The sequence below is a fragment of the Saccopteryx bilineata genome, chromosome 9 (genome assembly GCF_036850765.1).
Source record: "Saccopteryx bilineata isolate mSacBil1 chromosome 9, mSacBil1_pri_phased_curated, whole genome shotgun sequence".
Classification (NCBI taxonomy): Eukaryota; Metazoa; Chordata; class Mammalia; order Chiroptera; family Emballonuridae; genus Saccopteryx; species Saccopteryx bilineata.
This window is the reverse complement of record NC_089498.1, coordinates 54,642,456-54,661,844: the sequence shown is the minus strand read 5'-3', so window position 1 is coordinate 54,661,844 and position 19,389 is coordinate 54,642,456. Positions and strand designations below refer to the sequence as shown.

At 36.6% G+C, this 19,389-nt stretch overlaps 1 protein-coding gene across 1 annotated transcript in view; it reads left to right on the top strand.

The window, feature by feature from the left end:
* Nucleotides 1-19,389, top strand: part of PCDH15 (protocadherin related 15) — a 1,080,236-nt gene that overhangs the window by 660,457 nt on the left and 400,390 nt on the right. Inside the window, exon 11 of the mRNA XM_066242956.1 lies at nt 17,567-17,773. Within this exon, the coding sequence (XP_066099053.1) occupies nt 17,567-17,773 (207 nt within the window). The remainder of the gene's footprint in view (nt 1-17,566; nt 17,774-19,389) is intronic.

Below are 19,389 nucleotides of genomic sequence, written 5' to 3'. Positions count from 1 at the left end.
GTTGCAACAAAAACTAATAATTGATGTTTCTCATCTCTCTCCCTTCCTGTCTGTCTGTCCCTATCAATCCCTCTCTCTGACTGTCTCTGTAAATAATAATAATAATAATAATAATAATAATAAATAAATAAATATATATATATATATACAAAATTTGCTTTCAGACTTACTTCACTTCTGAACTCTACATTCATATTTCCAATCACTGGCTGTATAACTACTCCTAGTATTATGCAGTAGTGTCAACTTAAGAAGGTAGTGAACTGTATATGTCCTTTCAAATCTTAAGCTACTCTCTTTCAATTAATAATATTAAAATCAGTCATTCACTCGAGCTTGGAGCTTGCAATTCCTCTTAGATATTTGCTCCCTCATGTCCCCACCCAGTTACTTTTCAAATCCTAGCTGGGTGCCTCTGGAATTTATTCTCAAATGCCTTTCCAACTCTCCATGCTCACTGCAGTTCTCTCATCCTCACAGCCCATCATCTCACACACACCTCTTTCAAACCTTAGTGTCCTTTCCCTGCCTCTTACCCTCTCCCCACATTACCAATAGAGTATGGTAAAAACAAACAAATAAAAATAGATCATCCTGCTCCATATTGCCTTCAAGTCACTTGACTATTTGCCCCTATGTGAATTTCCAACTGAGAACTTGACTGATTGAAAGAACACAGGTGTCAGGGACAGACAGACATAGTAAGTAGCAAGTCACAGATCATCAGTCATTACTTCTAAAATAAATAAGATGGCATCTCCCATGAAAATGAAAGAATTATTAAAATTTATTAACACATGGAGATCATGAAGTAATTTTTTGTTTTTGCTGTAGTGTGAGTATTGACAGTTAAAAAAGAGAAAGAGAAAGATCGAAAAATAAAGGGGTAAAAAGAAAGGCATGAAATATCCTCTTTGGGAAAGATTAAATAGGAGCCTTCAGCGTGCCAGTGTTTGGAGAAGAAAAAACATCAGAGCTGATGCTGTCCAGCCACAGGAGCAAGACAAACGCTGTGGATGACATACTTTTATAATGTACTCTTCTCCCAATTCTACTGAATTCCCGTTGAAAGAATGAAGCACACATGTACCTTACATTTTTGTTCAGCAAGCAGGCCGGTAAAGAATAAACTTCTTCAGCCCCAGTAGCAAGATCTCTAGGGTGAGGAAAAGTAAAAGTCCTTTATATATTTTAGAGAAAATTATCCCATAGAAATGTCAGACTATAGTTCTTATTAGTAATGAAATCCTTCCATGGATTTCTGAATAAATCACATTTTCAGAAATTTATTGACATATTTGGTACATTTCCTAAATGTTTCATCTTTTATTTTAATTTTATGATCTATTTTTAAAAATTTCTTAGTGTCACATAAAAATTATTTTTGTTTCCTCAAAAAAGAACACTGTATTCTTTTATTTCATTTTAGTCCTCCACTAAAAATTCTAAGAACTATGTTGAATTAACTGCCTATTAGGCCAATTATGGAAATTAATAAACAGAAAGACTGTGTGATGTTCTGTTGTTTCATGCTGATATTCTTCCAGCTAGGTGAGTCAGAGCAGAAATAGAATAGAGCCATTAAATACAGCAGCTGTCCAAGTACATAAGCCGACAAAAGACACACAGAGGTGATATTTTACTTGGTCTCTTTTCTTCCTCGCAAGGTGACCTGCAACTGCTTGGAAGAAGAAAAGCAATTTTTCCATTGTCGTCACAGTCCCTTGATTTTGGCAAAGCCCTCTTGTTTGCAAAGGTCATTGTAAAGTGCAATAGCAAGTCCAAATATTGTACAATGTTAAACTGAAAGTCACTTTAGAGCAGTTCTTGCCATATCTCCCCCAACACACCCCTCACACACAAACTATCTTGGCTCTTCCACATGATTGTTGTCAAGTAATTTTTCTTCATACGCTTGTTGGTTGTTGCATAGCACATTAAAATTAAAAAGGTATATCAAAAGACTTATAAACTAAATAAGGCTAATCACTATTATTTTTTCAAGAACAGGTTAGTACATAGAGGAAACATTAAACTCTCACTACCTTCCAGGCTCTGAAAAACAAGTTACTTAATGATCTATTTTTTTTTTTTTTTTGTATTTTTCTGAAGCTGGAAACGGGGATAGACAGTCAGACAGACTCCTGCATGTGCCCGACCGGGATCCACCCGGCACGCCCACCAGGGGCGAAGCTCTGCCCACCAGGGGGCGATGCTCTGCCCCTCCGGGGCGTCGCTCTGTCCTGACCAGAGCCACTCTAGCGCTTGGGGCAGAGACCAAGGACCCATCCCCAGCGCCCCGGCCATCTTTGCTCCAAAGGAGCCTCAGCTGCGGTTGGGGAAGAGAGAGACAGAGAGGAAGGAGAGGGGGAGGGGTGGAGAAGCAGATGAGTGCTTCTCCTGTGTGCCCTGGCCGGAAATCGAACCTGGGACTTCTGCATGCCAGGCGGACGCTCTACCACTGAGCCAACCGGCCAGGGCCAGATCTATTTTTTTCATATAATGATTTATTGAAAGTAAAATAATCCAGAATGGACTATTCCAGTTGGCCAATTCTCATAAGGCACTTGAGCAGGTTGAGAAAACTGTGTGAGAGTGAGATCAACCCAGCATAGGCCTTTGCTGGATGGGGGGTGCAAAGAACAGGAAAAAATGAGAGGAATAAAACACGACTATAAATATTCCAAAAAAACTTACTACTTTATCATCATAATTTTTTTCTGGCCTGCTCTACCATTTATAGCCAAGATGATTTCCAGGTTCAAAATACGAGCCAAATAGTCTGACATATCCATGATTAGATGGAGGTTTATGAATCTGTGGACTTTCCCAAAGTGATTGAGTTTTTCTTTTTTAAATCATTCCAAATTGTGTTAATCATTCTAGTGCTAGTTCTTGTGTCAAACTCTAAGCAAAGGAATTTTTTATGAAATGAGAAGTGGAAAGGCAGAGAGAAAGGCTCCCGCATGACAGAGATCCACCTGGCATGCCCACTAGGGGGGTGATGCTCGGCCTATCTGGGGCATTGCTTCCTTGCAACCAGAGTCATTCTAGTGCCTGAGGCAGGGGCCATGGAGCCATCCTCAGCGCCCAGGCCAACAATACTCCAATGGAACCTTGACTGCAGGAGGGGATGTGAGAGATAGAGAGAAAGGAGTGGGAGAGAGTGGAGAAGCAGATGGGCACTTCTCCTGTGTGCCCTGGCCAGGAATCAAACCTGGGACTTCCACACGTGGGCTGATGCTCTACCACTGAGCCAACCAACCAGGGCCACAAAAAAAATATTTTTATTATTGAAAGGTGTACAAGAGCTTTGAGGATTTGTGTTTTTATTGCAATAATTTATAAATGGAGTGGGCAGATTTCTTAAGTAAAATCAAATATACTTCATTTTATTGAAATTATTCTCTAGGTGGGATGTCAATATTATTTTGTTATATTATAATCCCTTTTGGGGAGTGTGTAGTCTATATTCTGTCTAGTGAGGTTTTGTTGTGTTGTTTTTGTTTTTTTTTGTCAAACAGAAAATGTATTTCTTTCCAACCAAGGATGTATTATTTTGCTATGCTTATGACTTTATAAACAATTTAGTTGTATGATATATAAAACAAAATATTGTATCTTATCTGATAAATTATTGTGTGGTTTTGTAAATTCTCAATTTATTTATTTTTTTTCATTTTTCAGAAGCTGGAACGGGGAGGCAGTCAGACAGACTCTCGCATGTGCCCGACCGGGATCCACCCGGCATGCCCACCAGGGGGCGATGTTCTGCCCCTCTGGGGCATCACTCTGTTGCATCCAGAGCCATTCTAGTGCCTGAGGCAGAGGCCACAGAGCCATCCCCAGCGCCCGGGCCATCTTTGCTCCAATGGAGCCTCGCTGCGGGAGGGGAAGAGAGAGACAGAGAGGAAGGAGAGGGGGAGGGGTGGAGAAGCAGATGGGCGCCTCTCCTGTGTGCCCCGGCTGGGAATCGAGGCCGGGAATCGAACCCAGGACTCCTGCACGCCAGGTCGACGCTTTACCGCTGAGCCAACCGGCCAGGGCTGTAAATTCTCAAATTTTAATAACTCATAGTTAGGCTTGCTGTCAAACTCTTTATGCATTCTCTAATTTTTAGTGGATTAAAGTTTAAATAAAGGAAGTTACTATTGGTTTTAATGGAATATACAATGAACACTCTTATTTTTAATTATTAAATAGTTGGTAATATTAATAAGGCCTTTGGCTCAGGGAACACATGCCTTCCACAGGCATCTCTCCCTAAGAAATTCCTAAAGAAAAATGTATGATCATAGAAAAGGAATGGAGTGACGTCACAGAAATGGCGCCGTGAGAAGCGCGTCCAACAGCTCTCCCCTAAATCACAACAAATTTATCAACTAGAAACAGAAAAATTTATCCTCAGAGCATTCCAGAATTCCACACAAACTGAAAGCAAAAGGACTGTTATCACTTGAATCTGAGAGACGAGGGTGTGGAGGAAGCTACCGCAGCGACGCTCATTCAAGACGCTCATTCAAGCCGCGAGGGAGTGCGCCTGCGTGCTATCAATAAGACCACCCTCAGATGCCGATAAGAAAGAGGAAATCGAATATTATGGATACAAAAGAAAGAGAGGTAACACAAATAGATGTGGAAAACTCTATGGAGAAAAGACTTAACATATTGGAAGCCTTGGAGCTAAATGACAGAGAATTTAAAATAGAAATCTTAAAAATACTCAGAGATATACAAGAAAACACAGAAAGGCAATATAGGGAGATCAGAAAACAACTCAATGAACACAAAGAATATATTACCAAGGAAATTGAAACTATAAAAACAAATCAAACACAAATGAAAAACTCAATTCACGAGCTGAAAAACGAGGTAACAAGCTTAGCTAACAGAACAGCCCAGATTGAAGATAGGATTAGTGAAATAGAAGACAAACAACTTGAGGCACAACAGAGAGAAGAAGAAAGAGACTCAAAAATAATAAAAAACGAGAAAGCCCTACAGGAATTGCCTGACTCCATCAGAAAGAATAACATAAGAATAATAGGTATATCAGAGGGAGAAGAGAAAGAAAATGGAATGGAGAATATACTCAAACAAATAATAGAGGAGAACTTCCCAAGCCTGTGGAAGGAACTAAAGCCTCAAATTCAAGAAGCAAACAGAACACCAAGTTTTCTTAACCCCAACAAACCCACTCCAAGGCACATCATAATAAAGATGACACAAACCAATGACAAAGAAAAAATTCTCAAGGCAGCCAGGGAAAAGAAGAGTACAACATATAAAGGAAGGCCTATTAGATTATCATCAGATTTCTCAGCAGAAACTCTACAAGCTAGAAGAGAGTGGACCCCAATATTTAAAGCCCTGAAAGAGAGGAACTTTCAGCCAAGAATACTATACCCATCAAAGCTATCCTTCAAGTATGAAGGAGATATAAAAACATTCACAAATACAGAAAAGATGAGAGAATTTATCAACAGAAAGCCCCCACTCCAGGAAATACTAAGGGGGGTTTTCCAACCAGATTCAAAGAACAAAAGAAAACAACACCACAAGTAACAGCTCCACCAAGAACACAATAAAACCAAACTTAAACTGTGACAACAAAGGAAAAAAAGGGGGGAGAGGATGGAGATTAACAGTAGCAAAGGATGATGAAGTGCAGAAATACTTATAAGATAGGGTACTACAATGAATATGGTAGGTACCCTTTTCATTACTTAATGGTAACCACCCTTGAAAAAACCACCACAAAAACACTTGATTTAAAAAAGGTAGCAACAGAGGAAAGAAGTATGGAACACAAACAAACAAAAACAAATGATAGAAAAACAAAAGAGAAGAATCAAACTAGATACAAAACTAACAGAAAGCAATTTATAAAATGGCAGTAGGGAACCCACAAGTGTCAATAATTACACTAAATGTAAATGGATTAAACTTACCAATAAAAAGACACAGAGTAGCAGAATGGATTAAAAAAGAAAATCCAACTATATGCTGCCTACAAGAAACACATCTAAGCAACAAGGATAAAAACAAATTCAAAGTGAAAGGCTGGAAAACAATACTCCAAGCAAACAACACCCAAAAAAAAGCAGGCGTAGCAATACTCATATCTAATAATGCTGACTACAAGACAGAAAAGGTACTCAGAGACAAAAATGGTCCTTTCATAATGATTAAGGGGAAGTTGAATCAAGAAGACATAACAATCCTTAATATATATGCACCAAACCAAGGAGCACCAAAATATATAAGACAGCTACTTATTGACCTTAAAACAGAAACTAACAAAAATACAATCATACTTGGAGACCTCAATACACCGCTGACGGCTCTAGATCGGTCATCCAAACAGAGAATCAATAAAGATATAGTGGCCTTAAACGAAATAGTAGAACACCTGGATATGATAGACATCTACAGGACACTTCATCCCAAAGCGACAGAGTATACATTTTTCTCTAGTGTACATGGAACATTCTCAAGAATTGACCATATGTTGGGCCACAAAGACAATATCAGCAAATTTAGAAAAATTGAAATTGTACCAAGCATATTTTCTGATCATAAAGCCTTGAAACTAGAATTCAACTGCAAAAAAGAGGGGGAAAACCCACAAAAATGTGGAAACTAAACAACATACTTCTAAAAAATGAATGGGTCAAAGAAGAAATAAGCGCAGAAATCAAAAGATATATACAGACAAATGAAAATGAAAATACGACATATCAGAATCTCTGGGATGCAGCAAAAGCAGTAATAAGAGGAAAGTTCATATCACTTCAGGCCTATATGAACAAACAAGAGAGAGCCGAAGTAAACCACTTAACTTCACACCTTAAGGAACTAGAAAAAGAAGAACAAAGACAACCCAAAACCAGCCGAAGAAAGGAGATAATAAAAATCAGAGCAGAAATAAATGAAATAGAGAACAGAAAAACTATAGAAAAAATCAATAAAACAAGGAGCTGGTTCTTTGAAAAGATCAACAAAATTGACAAACCCTTGGCAAGACTCACCAAGGAAAAAAGACACAGGACTCAAATAAATAAAATCCAAAATGAAAGAGGAGAGATCACCACAGACATCATAGATATACAAAGAATTATTGTAGAATACTATGAAAAATTATATGCCACCAAATACAACAATCTAGAAGAAATGGATAAATTCCTAGAACAATACAACCTTCCTAGACTGAGTCATGAAGAAGCAGAAAGCCTAAACAGACCAATCAGCAGGGAGGAAATAGAAAAAACTATTAAAAATCTCCCCAAAAATAAAAGTCCAGGCCCAGACGGTTATACTAGTGAATTCTATCAAACATTCAAAGAAGACTTGGTTCCTATTCTACTCAAAGCCTTCCAAAAAATTGAAGAAGAAGCAATACTTCCAAACACATTTTATGAGGCCAACATAACCCTCATACCAAAACCTGGCAAGGATGGCACAAAGAAAGAAAACTACAGACCAATATCTCTAATGAATACAGATGCTAAAATACTAAACAAAATACTGGCAAACCGAATACAACAACATATTAAAAAAATAATACATCATGATCAAGTGGGATTCATCCCAGAATCTCAAGGATGGTTCAACATATGCAAAACGGTTAACGTAATACACCATATCAACAAAACAAAGAACAAAAACCACATGATCTTATCAATAGATGCAGAAAAGGCTTTTGGTAAAATACAACACAACTTTATGTTTAAGACTCTCAACAAAATGGGTATAGAAGGAAAATATCTCAACATGATAAAGGCCATATATGATAAACCATCAGCCAACATCCTATTAAACGGCATAAAACTGAGGACTTTCTACCTTAAATCAGGAACAAGACAGGGTTGTCCACTCTCTCCACTCTTATTCAACGTGGTGCTAGAAGTTCTGGCCAGAGCAATCAGACAAGACAAAGAAATAAAAGGCATCCATATCGGAAAAGAAGAAGTAAAGCTATCACTTTTTGCTGATGATATGATCCTATACATCGAAAACCTGAAGGACTCCACAAAAAGATTATTAGAAACAATAAACCAATACAGTAAGGTCGCAGGATACAAAATTAACATACAAAAGTCCATAGCCTTCTATATGTCAACAATGAAATATTAGAAAACGAACTCAAAAAAATAATCCCCTTCACGATTGCAACAAAAAAAATAAAATACCTAGGAATAAACATAACAAAGAACATAAAGGACCTATATAATGAAAATTACAAAGCATTGTTAAGGGAAATCGAAAAAGATACAATGAGATGGAAAAATATTCCTTGTTCTTGGATAGGAAGAATAAATATAATCAAAATGGCCATATTACCCAAAGCAATATACAAATTTAATGCAATTCCCATCAAAATCCCTATGAGATTTTTTAAAGAAATGGAACAAAAAATCATCAGATTTATATGGAACTATAAAAAACCCCGAATAGCCAAAACAATCCTAAGGAAAAAGAATGAAGCTGGGGGCATTACAATACCTGACTTTAAACTATATTATAGGGCCACGATAATCAAAACAGCATGGTATTGGCAAAAAAATAGACACTCAGACCAATGGAACAGAATAGAAAGCCCAGAAATAAAACCACATATATATGGTCAAATAATCTTTGATAAAGGGGCCAACAACACACAATGGAGAAAAGAAAGCCTCTTCAACAAATGGTGTTGGGAAAACTGGAAAGCCACATGCAAAAGAATGAAACTCGACTACAGCCTGTCCCCGTGTACTAAAATTAATTCAAAATGGATCAAAGACCTAAATATAAGACCTGAAACAATAAAGTACATAGAAGAAGACATAGGCACTAAAATCATGGACCTGGGTTTTAAAGAACATTTTATGAACTTGACTCCAATGGCAAGAGAAGTGAAGGCAAAGATAAATGAATGGGACTACATCAGAATTAAAAGTTTTTGCTCAGCAAGAGAAACTGATATCAAAATAAACAGACAGCCAACTATATGGGAACTGATATTTTCAAACGACAGCTCAGATAAGGGCCTAATATCCAAAATTTACAAAGAACTCATAAAACTCAACAACAAACAAACAAACAATCCCATAAAAAAATGGGAAGAGGACATGAACAGACACTTCTCCCAGGAAGAGATACAAATGGCCAACAGATATATGAAAAGATGCTCAGCTTCATTAGTTATTAGAGAAATGCAAATCAAAACTACAATGAGATACCACCTCACTCCTGTTAGATGAGCTATTATCAACAAGACGGGTAATAGCAAATGTTGGAGAGGCTGTGGAGAAAAAGGAACCCTCATTCACTGTTGGTGGGACTGTAAAGTAGTACAACCATTATGGAGGAAAGTATGGTGGTTCCTCAAAAAACTGCAAATAGAACTACCTTATGACCCAGCAATCCCTCTACTGGGTATATACCCCAAAACCTCAGAAACATTGATACGTGAAGACACATGTAGCCCCATGTTCGTTGCAGCACTGTTCACAGTGGCCAAGACATGGAAACAACCAAAAAGCCCTTCAATAGAAGACTGGATAAAGAAGATGTGGCACATATACACTATGGAATACTACTCAGCCATAAGAAATGATGACATCAGATCATTTACAGCAAAATGGTGGGATCTTGATAACATTATAAGGAGTGAAATAAGTAAATCAGAAAAAAACAAGAACTACATGATTCCATACATTGGTGGAACATAAAAATGAGACTAAGAGACATGGACAAGAGTGTGGTGGTTACCAAGGGTGGGGGGGAGGGAGGACATGGGAGGGAGGGAGGGAGAGAGTTAGGGGGAGGGGGAGGGGCACAGAGAACTAGATAGAGGGTGACGGAGGACAATCTGACTTTGGGCGAGGGGTTTGCAACATAATTTGATGACAAAATAACCTAGACATGTTTTCTTTGAATATATGTACCCTGATTTATTAATGTCATCCCATTACCATTAATAAAAATTTATTAAAAAAAAAAAAAAAAAAAGAAAAGCTAAAAAAAAAAGAAAAGAAAAGAAAAGGAATGTAACCTATGTCAGTTATTCAACCTTTGACCTCAAAATCTTTGCAGGGCTTTATTGAACTGAGCAGAATCTTACCAAGAACTCTTTTATATAGCTAAGGTTCCTGCACTTTTATTTCTATCTTTCAATTTCAAGTAAACTTTGAAAATTTGCCTAAAGGTTAAAAGCAGTAACAATTATTTGCGTTCAATTTTGGAGCGGAGCTGGCGTAGCTGCTCATCCTAGGCTGTTGTTAGCTTAGCAGCTTCCTTCAAGTCTATGTGAAAGAAGCCAAAATCAAACCCAATTGATTCCTAAAGGGCTATTGATTGGTTCTATCAGAATTGTGTGAAATGCTTGTTTATTTTTGAAAGACAGATTGTAAAGCTACACCTGCTGAATCAAGATGCTCACGTGATTTTCAGGGCACTAAAGTGTGAGCTAATCGTATGTTAAAAGATCATTTCTGAACCTGGTAAGGCAGGCTAAAATTAATAATTAAGGAAACAAATAAATAACGATTAGAAAGCTTGATTGAGCCCCCAGGAATTCCCCTTAACAATGACCTCAATTGATACTAAGGTATCGGACTCAAAGAAACGCTTTAGAAACCATAGTATTTAAGAAATACTGGTGAGAAATATACAAATGACTGAGTCTACTTTTTGAGTCTACCTTTAAATAATAGCGATATTTGAAGAGGCAAATATCTGTAATGCTTGAAGATCTCAATAGTGTTGGTTTTTCAAGTGACTTCCTGGATCAGCCTTTATTAAACTATACCATTTGCACTTGAGAGGCAATAATTAGTTTATCATTTTATTGCAAACTAGTGGCATAAACTAAATAGTTTTCTAACTGACTGTAGTGGTAGAAAGAGGGGTACGTCTTCTGCACATTTTGGAGGAGTGCAAGTATATAGCAATTTTTGATAACATTTTTATTGAAATGGTGATTACATACAGAAAAGTGTATATCTAGATAAATTTTCACAAAATGAAGCACTCATATAGAGGAAAATGTATACTACAAGCATCACTGATGTCCTATCACTCTCTTCTAGTCACTACTGCTTATATGGTTATAACAGTATAGATTACTCTTGTCTGCTTTTATAATAGTTTAAATAATTGGATTAAAGAATTATGTTTTAAATCAGAATCTTAAGAGTTTTATGCACTCCTTCTGTTTTGTTTTGTTTTTAATTGTAGATAATTTAGGATGTCTGTATTCCAAAACCATGTATTTTCTGCTAGTGAAAAACCTCAATAACAATGTATTGCCTTTGTACAAAGAAATGTTTGGACTTCTATCAACATTTACTTTCAAATAAAAGTCCAAACTTTCGCGTTTGAATTCGAAGGCAAATATGTTGGAATTCCTCGCTCTTTGAAATCATACTGTCAGAGCAGAATACTAGATAAGTGGATTGAAAGCTTAATTAAATATACTGTAACAATCTAAAGCGATGAAGAAAAATGTTAAGTGAAAGTAATTTATAATCAAAAAGAGAAAATGGAAGTGTAAACTTAGCCATTCAGTAAAATTCTCTGAAGCAAACACTTTATTGCCCACTGGAGAGCTGAGTTTTGAATTAGAAATAAAGAGTTAAAGGATCTTCATGAACTCTGGGTAGCTAGCTAGACCTGCTACTATTTCAGAGTCAGCCTCCCATGGCAAATAAGCAGCCTGTTGTAAGCTAGGAGAGGCAACCTTAAGAAATTTTGTTCTTTGGCCTGACCTGTGGTGGCGCAGTGGATAAAGTGTCGACCTGGAAATGCTGAGGTCGCCGGTTTGAAACCCTGGGCTTGCCTGGTCAAGGCACATATGGGAGTTGATGCTTCCTGCTCCTCCCCCCTTCTCTTTCTATCTCTCTCCTCTCTATCTCTCTTCCTCTCTCTCTCCTTTCTAAAATGAATAAATAAAATTAAAATAAAATTAAAAAAAAGAAGAAATGGTTTTTAAAAAAAAACAAAAACAAAAAAAAAAGAAATTTTGTTCTTTGTGTGTTGACAGCTTTTCTAAAGAAGAGGATAGCAAGGGGTGTGGTATCCAGGAAAAGGGCATAGCATATTGAGTTAGAAGAGTAATATGAGAAAAGAATAGGTCAGAGTCACAGGGCCTAAAACCAATGGAACTTACTTAAGGGTTTTTTAATGAAAAAATGTGAAATGATTCAGCTATTATTTAACAAAAACAGTAGGTTGCAATTAGGGAAACGGATTTGGCAAAGGTAGTAGAATCTCTTGGATAAATTAAAATAATCCAGGTGAAAATGATAGTAGATGGTATTAAGGTAGTAAGGGTGGAAGAGGTGAGTAGTTAGATCCTGCATATATCTTAAAGTTATAGTCAATAAAATATGATTATTGATCAGATGTGAGGTATGAAAAGAAGCAAGGAATAGAGGTGACTCCAAGGTCCTTGGCTTAAGAAAGTGGAAGAACGGAGCTGCTATAAAGTGGAAAAGACTGTTTGTGGAGCAGGTTTGCGATGGGGAAGGTGAAAATTTTATTTTCACAGAGGTTACATTTGAAATGTTTATTAGATACCCAAGCAGAGTTGCAATGTACACAGTTGGAGAGAATTCCTCTGGAGTTCAGAGGTGAGATTCAGGCTGGAGATATAAATTGGGAGTCATGTTACTAACAGTTTTAAGGCCATGAGAAGAGAAAACAGCTAAAATCTGACTTCCGGGCAACTCCAGTTTTAAGAAGTTGGGGGGAAAAAGTAGAAGCCAGCACACAAGAATGAGAAGCAATGTGTAGTAATATCAGAAGAAAATCAAAAGAAAATATGATTAAAGGCTAGTGAATAAAGTTTTATATGCAGGAGGTAAGAGGTAGGCCAAATAAGATAAGGAATGGAAATATATACATATTGCATGTGTAATATAAGAATGGTGATTTGGACAAGAATAGCTGTATTTGAGGGGTGAGGGTAAAAGCCTGACTAAAGTTGACATAAAATTGTGAAGAGTGAGTATAGACAGAGTGAGATTTAAAAAGACAGCACTGGCCCTGGCCGGTTGGCTCAGTGGTAGAGCGTCGGCCTGGCGTGCAGGGGTCCCGGGTTCGATTCCCAGCCAGGGCACACAGGGGAAGCGCCCATCTGCTTCTCCACCCCTCCCCCTCTCCTTCCTCTCTGTCTCTCTCTTCCCCTCCCGCAGCGAGGCTCCACTGGAGCAAGTATGGCCCGGGCGCTGGGGATGGCTCCTTGGCCTCTGCCCCAGGCGCTGGAGTGGCTCTGGTCACAAAAGAGCGATGCCCTGGAGGGGCATAGCGTTGCCCCCTGGTGGGCGTGCGGGGTGGATCCCGGTCGGGCGCATGCGGGAGTCTGTCTGACTGTCTCTCCCCGTTTCCAGCTTCAGAAAAATACAAAAACAAACAAACAAACAAACAAAAAAAGACAGCACTATAGATGCACAATAAATAATACCTGACTTTCTAGGGAAAAAGTTGTTTTTCTTTTTTCCTAGAATTTATGTAAATGTATTGATCTGCCTCATTTTCTTTTTCCCCTAAATTATTATATCTACTTGACAGACTTCATATTAGAGATTGTGGGATTTGTTAAATTGCTTGCCACTAGATAGCAGGAAAAATGTTATTCTGTATTCTCAGTCGTCTGGTACAAGGAGCTAAGAGATTATCAGTACTTGCTTGTTTTAATATTGAAAATGGAGTGGTTTGTCTTTTTCAATGTTTTGCCCTTCAAACTAACTAAATAGTATATTTTTTATAACTCCTCTTGTTTGGCTTTAGTTTCACTTTGGTCTCATTATTGGAAATGGGACTCATGCCCAGAAATTCTCCAAACAAAAGCTAGATTTTATACATAATGTTTAACTTGTAACTGCAGATTTTTATAGATATAATGTTATTGTTGGGCAGATAAAATATATTATGCTCACTTTGTTAAAGATGGTGCTGCCCACGTGGAAGCCTATCGCCCAGGTGATAATATTATTTGTCCTCCTTGCTTGGAATGGGCGTGATTATATTAATATTAATGTGTGTTGGGGGAGGGCTTTCATGCCAAAAGGTTTTAAAAGGAAGAAAGATCACATTGTTCTGGGGAACAGTGATTACGTTCTAGGAAAAGCCCAGGAGAGGAGAGCAGAGAGAGGCCATGTGGAGGAGGCCAGGAGAAGCAGCCAAGATGGCGGAGTGCTGAAGAAGAAGCCAGTTTGTGCAGAGTTTGTGCAGAGAGAAAGAGATGGGAAACAGAGGTGAATAAGGCTGGTGAGGTAGAAACCTTTGATTCTAGGAAACTCAGATAAGTCAGTGGCTTTGGGAGCCCTGAATGGAAAGGGAAGTGTCTTCACACTGTGTGTATTTCTTGCCCGCTGGGTGCAAGCTAGGATTAAAACTGATGGCCCACCAATTTTTGGCTCCATTGTTTCATTACCATCTGTTTGAGTCTAATGCAAACCTGCATGGGCCAGGCAGCTGTGATGGTGGCCATGGCTACCGGCTTTACAGTTATATAATGACATTATTTTTACAATACCAGTCTGTTTCACTGACCTGATATTTTATACTTATCTCTCACACTAATGATTATAGTATAAGAAATTAACTCAGAATTCTAAGAATTCTTATTAGATGAAAGATTTGATGTATGGACTCATTAAAAAGCAAAGAATAAAAGAATTTGTTTTAAGTACCATATTTTAACTCTAATTCAATCTGTAGTATCTATGTTATTAATATTTTTCCTGCAACTAATATCTCCCCCGTCACCTTATATTTGAATATTAATTTGCATTCTCTAAATCAGAGAAATGTATGGTGAATTGTCCTGTGTAGCCTCTCGTAAATCAGGAGACCTGTGTCTGAGCCCTAGTCTGTCTGTTAGTTACATGTGACATAAGATTGAACATAAAACTAACTTTTCTGCGCCCTGGCCAGTTGGCTCAGCGGTAGAGTGTCGGCCTGGCGTGCGGGGGACCCGGGTTCGATTCCCGGCCAGGGCACACAAGAGAAGCGCCCATTTGCTTCTCCACCCCCACCCCCTCCTTCCTCTATGTCTCTCTCTTCCCCTCCCGCAGCCAAGGCTCCATTGGAGCAAAGATGGCCCGGGCGCGGGGGATGGCTCCTTGGCCTCTGCCCCAGGCGCTAGAGTGACTCTAGGGGCAGAGCATCACCCCCTGGTGGGCAGAGCGTCGCCCCTGGTGGGTTAGCTGGGTGGATCCCGGTTGGGTGCATGCGGGAGTCTGTCTGACTGTCTCTCCCCGTTTTCATCTTCAGAAAAATACAAAAAAAAAAAAAAAAACCAACTAACTTTTCTGCTTTTCCATCATTACAAAATTATGTTTTTGCATTAGAGAAGCAATAGAAGACAGGGATTAAGAATGAGAACTTTGGAGGCAAATGTCTGATTGCCACCTCTGAAACACCTAAAACAAGACTGACTGACAAACCACATAGTAGCAAATCAAAACTATTAGTCATATTAAAACAAAGTAATGTTAGGGTAATGAAAGACTAAGTGGAATTAGATTATATTCATACATATTATTTGATTTTAATTTCTCTTTTCATTGGATCATTTTGTTTTCATCATCCAAATAGTATATGTTTTTCCTGGCTACATAGATGCTGAGAAAAAATAACAACATAGGAGCTGAATGTAAAATATAATCTTTTTTTTGTTGTTATGAAATATTTTGTTTTCTTCTCATTGTTCATAAATTATGTTTGTGTATTGATTGGGAGAAGGGGACAAATTATAAATTTTATTCCTTTTTATAGCATTATTAGTATGTCCAGGATATGAGAAAATGGCTTTTAGTCTAGATACAAAATAAAGGGATAGAGAAAAAGTCCTGTTCAGAATGACCTGCATGTATGAACTGGTCCCACTTTAATCAAATCAAAGTCACTTAGTTAGAACTTCATATGGACCAATTAATTTCATTCACTGTAACAGGCATGTTTTCTAATCATAGACTTTACCTGTTGTCCTGGTTATCTGTGTCCAGAACCCTGTTGTTTGTCACAGAGTGACTTCTGAAAGAACATCCATGGCTCAGCACATGTTAATCACAACCACCGGATGTGGAAAGAACTTATTTGTACTAATGATGTCAGGAGCACATATGGTTACGTGTGAAGAAGAATGCATAATTCTAGAAAAGGCAACACATTATTTTAGTACAATTGTTCTTACTGCAGAGCTTGTAAACATTTTGTGTGCTAAACTACTGCTGGCAATTTAAATAAATATAGTATATACCTTACAATGTAAATCTAATATACTGAAATAGCGTTATGAAAATACAAACATTAGTTTTTTAATTAACGCTTTATATAAATTATTTTACAGTGGGTTTATGAATCACCATAATTTCAAATTAGTAATTTGCATAAATAATATTCCAAAATATCTTCAACATTAATAAAATATGAAGTGATAATATGTTGTGATTTTCCTTGGTGCAAAGTCACCAGTACTTGCAAACATCACTGTGATTTGTTACTTACCATCTTAATTAATGAAAATGCTAAATTACAATGAGAAGAAAGTGCAAAATTATCTTCTAGAGAACTATTTCTTGCCTCTAGATTGAATAACTAGAGACATCTATCTGAGTTACTTATAAAATTTCAGAATTTAATATAAAGTATTTACCTTTTGCATTGAGTTGATTTCAAAATAGAACTATTGCAACAATAGGAAGAACATGAATAAAAATTTATGACAAATAATTTGAATCTATTTTAGTAAATCTTACACTATTGAATTATTTAAATTATTTTTTCTGAAGTTTAAAGTAAATTGTGATGAGATCTTACCTTAAATTAAACTTTGGATTGCTATATAGTAAGATATATTTTTTAAAAAACAACAGAAAATCAAAGGTTGGTGTTTCCTCATTCACAACATGACCATAGGGAGATTTCTTAAGAAAAATTTATTGAAAATATAAATTGTTGTTATTTTTTTAAAAAAACTGAACAGAATGAAACAAGTATACAAACATAATTTAATATATAAATATTAATTTTAGCTGAATAACATGTTTCTGGTTAAATATAATTAAAGTCTATAGATACTAAACATATTTCATTGAAATTATTTCTGTTCCTTATGTAATACTTTTGATAACTCAAATATGGCTTAAATCTACTAATTTTATGTAAAATTATTTGGAGATTTAATCATTAGTGTGAGATAAAAAGAAATGGAAGTATAATATTTTATATAAATAATTAATTTGTCTTTTATTTAAATATTTTATCAGAAATTCACTGAAATATCTTTATTTCTCAATTTTCTGCCTAACTCTATTTAAGCAGTTCTCTTCTAATAATATGTAATAACAGATACAATAATTTATTCCATTGATTATTGTTATTATTATATTTTAAACATACACTGATATTGAGGACAGGAAACAAAAAATTAATAAAGCCATTTCCTGTTTATGTTTTCTAAGCCCTTCTAACTTTAAAACATTTCTTGTTTTTAATAGATAGTATTAAAAGTGATACTTAGAAGGATCCCATGACATAAAATTTTTACACTTTTTTAAAATATTTTTTCTAGGCTGAACAAGACAATGGTCACCCTCTTCCTGCATTTGCCAGCCTACATATCGAAATATTGGATGAAAACAATCAGAGCCCATATTTCACAATGTCCAGTTATCAAGGCTATATCCTGGAATCTGCCCCAGTGGGATCAACTATTTCGGACAGTCTAAATTTGACCAGCCCTCTAAGAATTGTGGCTCTAGACAAGGATATAGAAGATGTAAGTTACATATCAATTTTGCTCATTTTGTTATCACATCTCATTATATTTATGTCAATAGGAAATATTACAGAAACATGGTTACTTGAAAAAATATAAATGAGTCTTAGTGTTGTAATTAACTGTATGTTGAGTATAATATTTAAAAGGTATGTTTAACTTCAGCCATTTTTCTTTCTCGGTTTATAAATATTCAGTATAAGGAAGAAAGTAAATGTTTCATTTGTAATTTGCTAAATTATCAGGGCACTATTATATATCAATTCGGGTTAAAGTAGTTTATATAATTGCTAATAGAAAAAAGTAATGGCATTACACAATGAGTACAAAAAATCATGCTGGTAGCCCTGGAATGGGATCTGTGACACTTTTCTGATGGTTTGTTACTAAGAAAGAGAATTTAGGTGCCAGTGACTCTCTTACACTTTCATCATTGGCTAAACTCTCCTCCACTCCATCCATTGTTGTCCTCTGTTTTTCTGGTACTGACTAACCACGTGAGTAGGAAATGGTCCTGACTGGGTAGAGCCATGGTATTTTACCTCTTTAGCCAGAGTCATTGCTGTGAATAGTGGACAGAAAATCTATAGAGGCATTCAGAGTCCTCCCAAGATATGAAAGAAAATAAATTAGGTCTGGAAGAGTGTAGCATCATGCAATAAAGAAGTGTAAATGTATCTGAAGCCAGTGTAGGCAAATTTGCTGATGTTATGGAGAAAATCCATTATCAGCTGGGAGAGAATGAAGCCTGACATACATACAGAGAAGAGTCCTGTTAGGTTTTTGTTTGTTTTAGGATATGACATACCCGAAGCTATACTAATCCTAAGTATTTTCCTTTGATTCTGTGACCACTACAGTATTTTACATTGTATACTTTTTAAAACATACTGTAAGTCTGATTTCCGTCACTTGCAACCAGTGTGGGATTCAAGTAATTTAACAGCTAGTTCTCTGCCCTAATGACCATTTTAATTATATACTGAAAGGTAGTTTATTATTTCATGCATTTAATACTTAAATAAGAACAATAAAAGAGGTACACAAAACTAGATTGTTATAAGAAAGTTTTAAAATATTAATGAAAAAAATATTAAATAATACCTGACAAAAAATAAAACTGTTATTTAAGATATTTCTATATTGCTTCTTGATTGCTGTCCTCACTTGCAATTTTTTTTCACCTCCGGATGGAATAAACATTACTACGGGCACTTAGAATACGCTGTTGCACAGATGAATGTTAAGGAAAGTAAATTTGTGATTTCCACATTGGGCAGCTGCTCAGGAACCCACCTTCGAGACAACCCTGATTACAAGTGTCATTTTAACAACCTGTTTGCCGAATTCAACAAAATATTAGATACCGGTTCTGCCAAACCAGTGCAAACCAGTGTAAAACAGCTGAATCCCACCACGGCTTATGATTCAGAAAGTCCTGATCAGCAACCTCTACATCTCCAACATCATCATCTAGTAGAAATTTTGAGATGATGAAAATTTTCTGTAGCTATACCACTCAATATTGTAGCATGTGTGACTATGGAGCACATAAAAGGCAATGAGGCTTAAAACATAATTTTAATGTTTTTCTTTTAATTTTAATTCAAATAGCC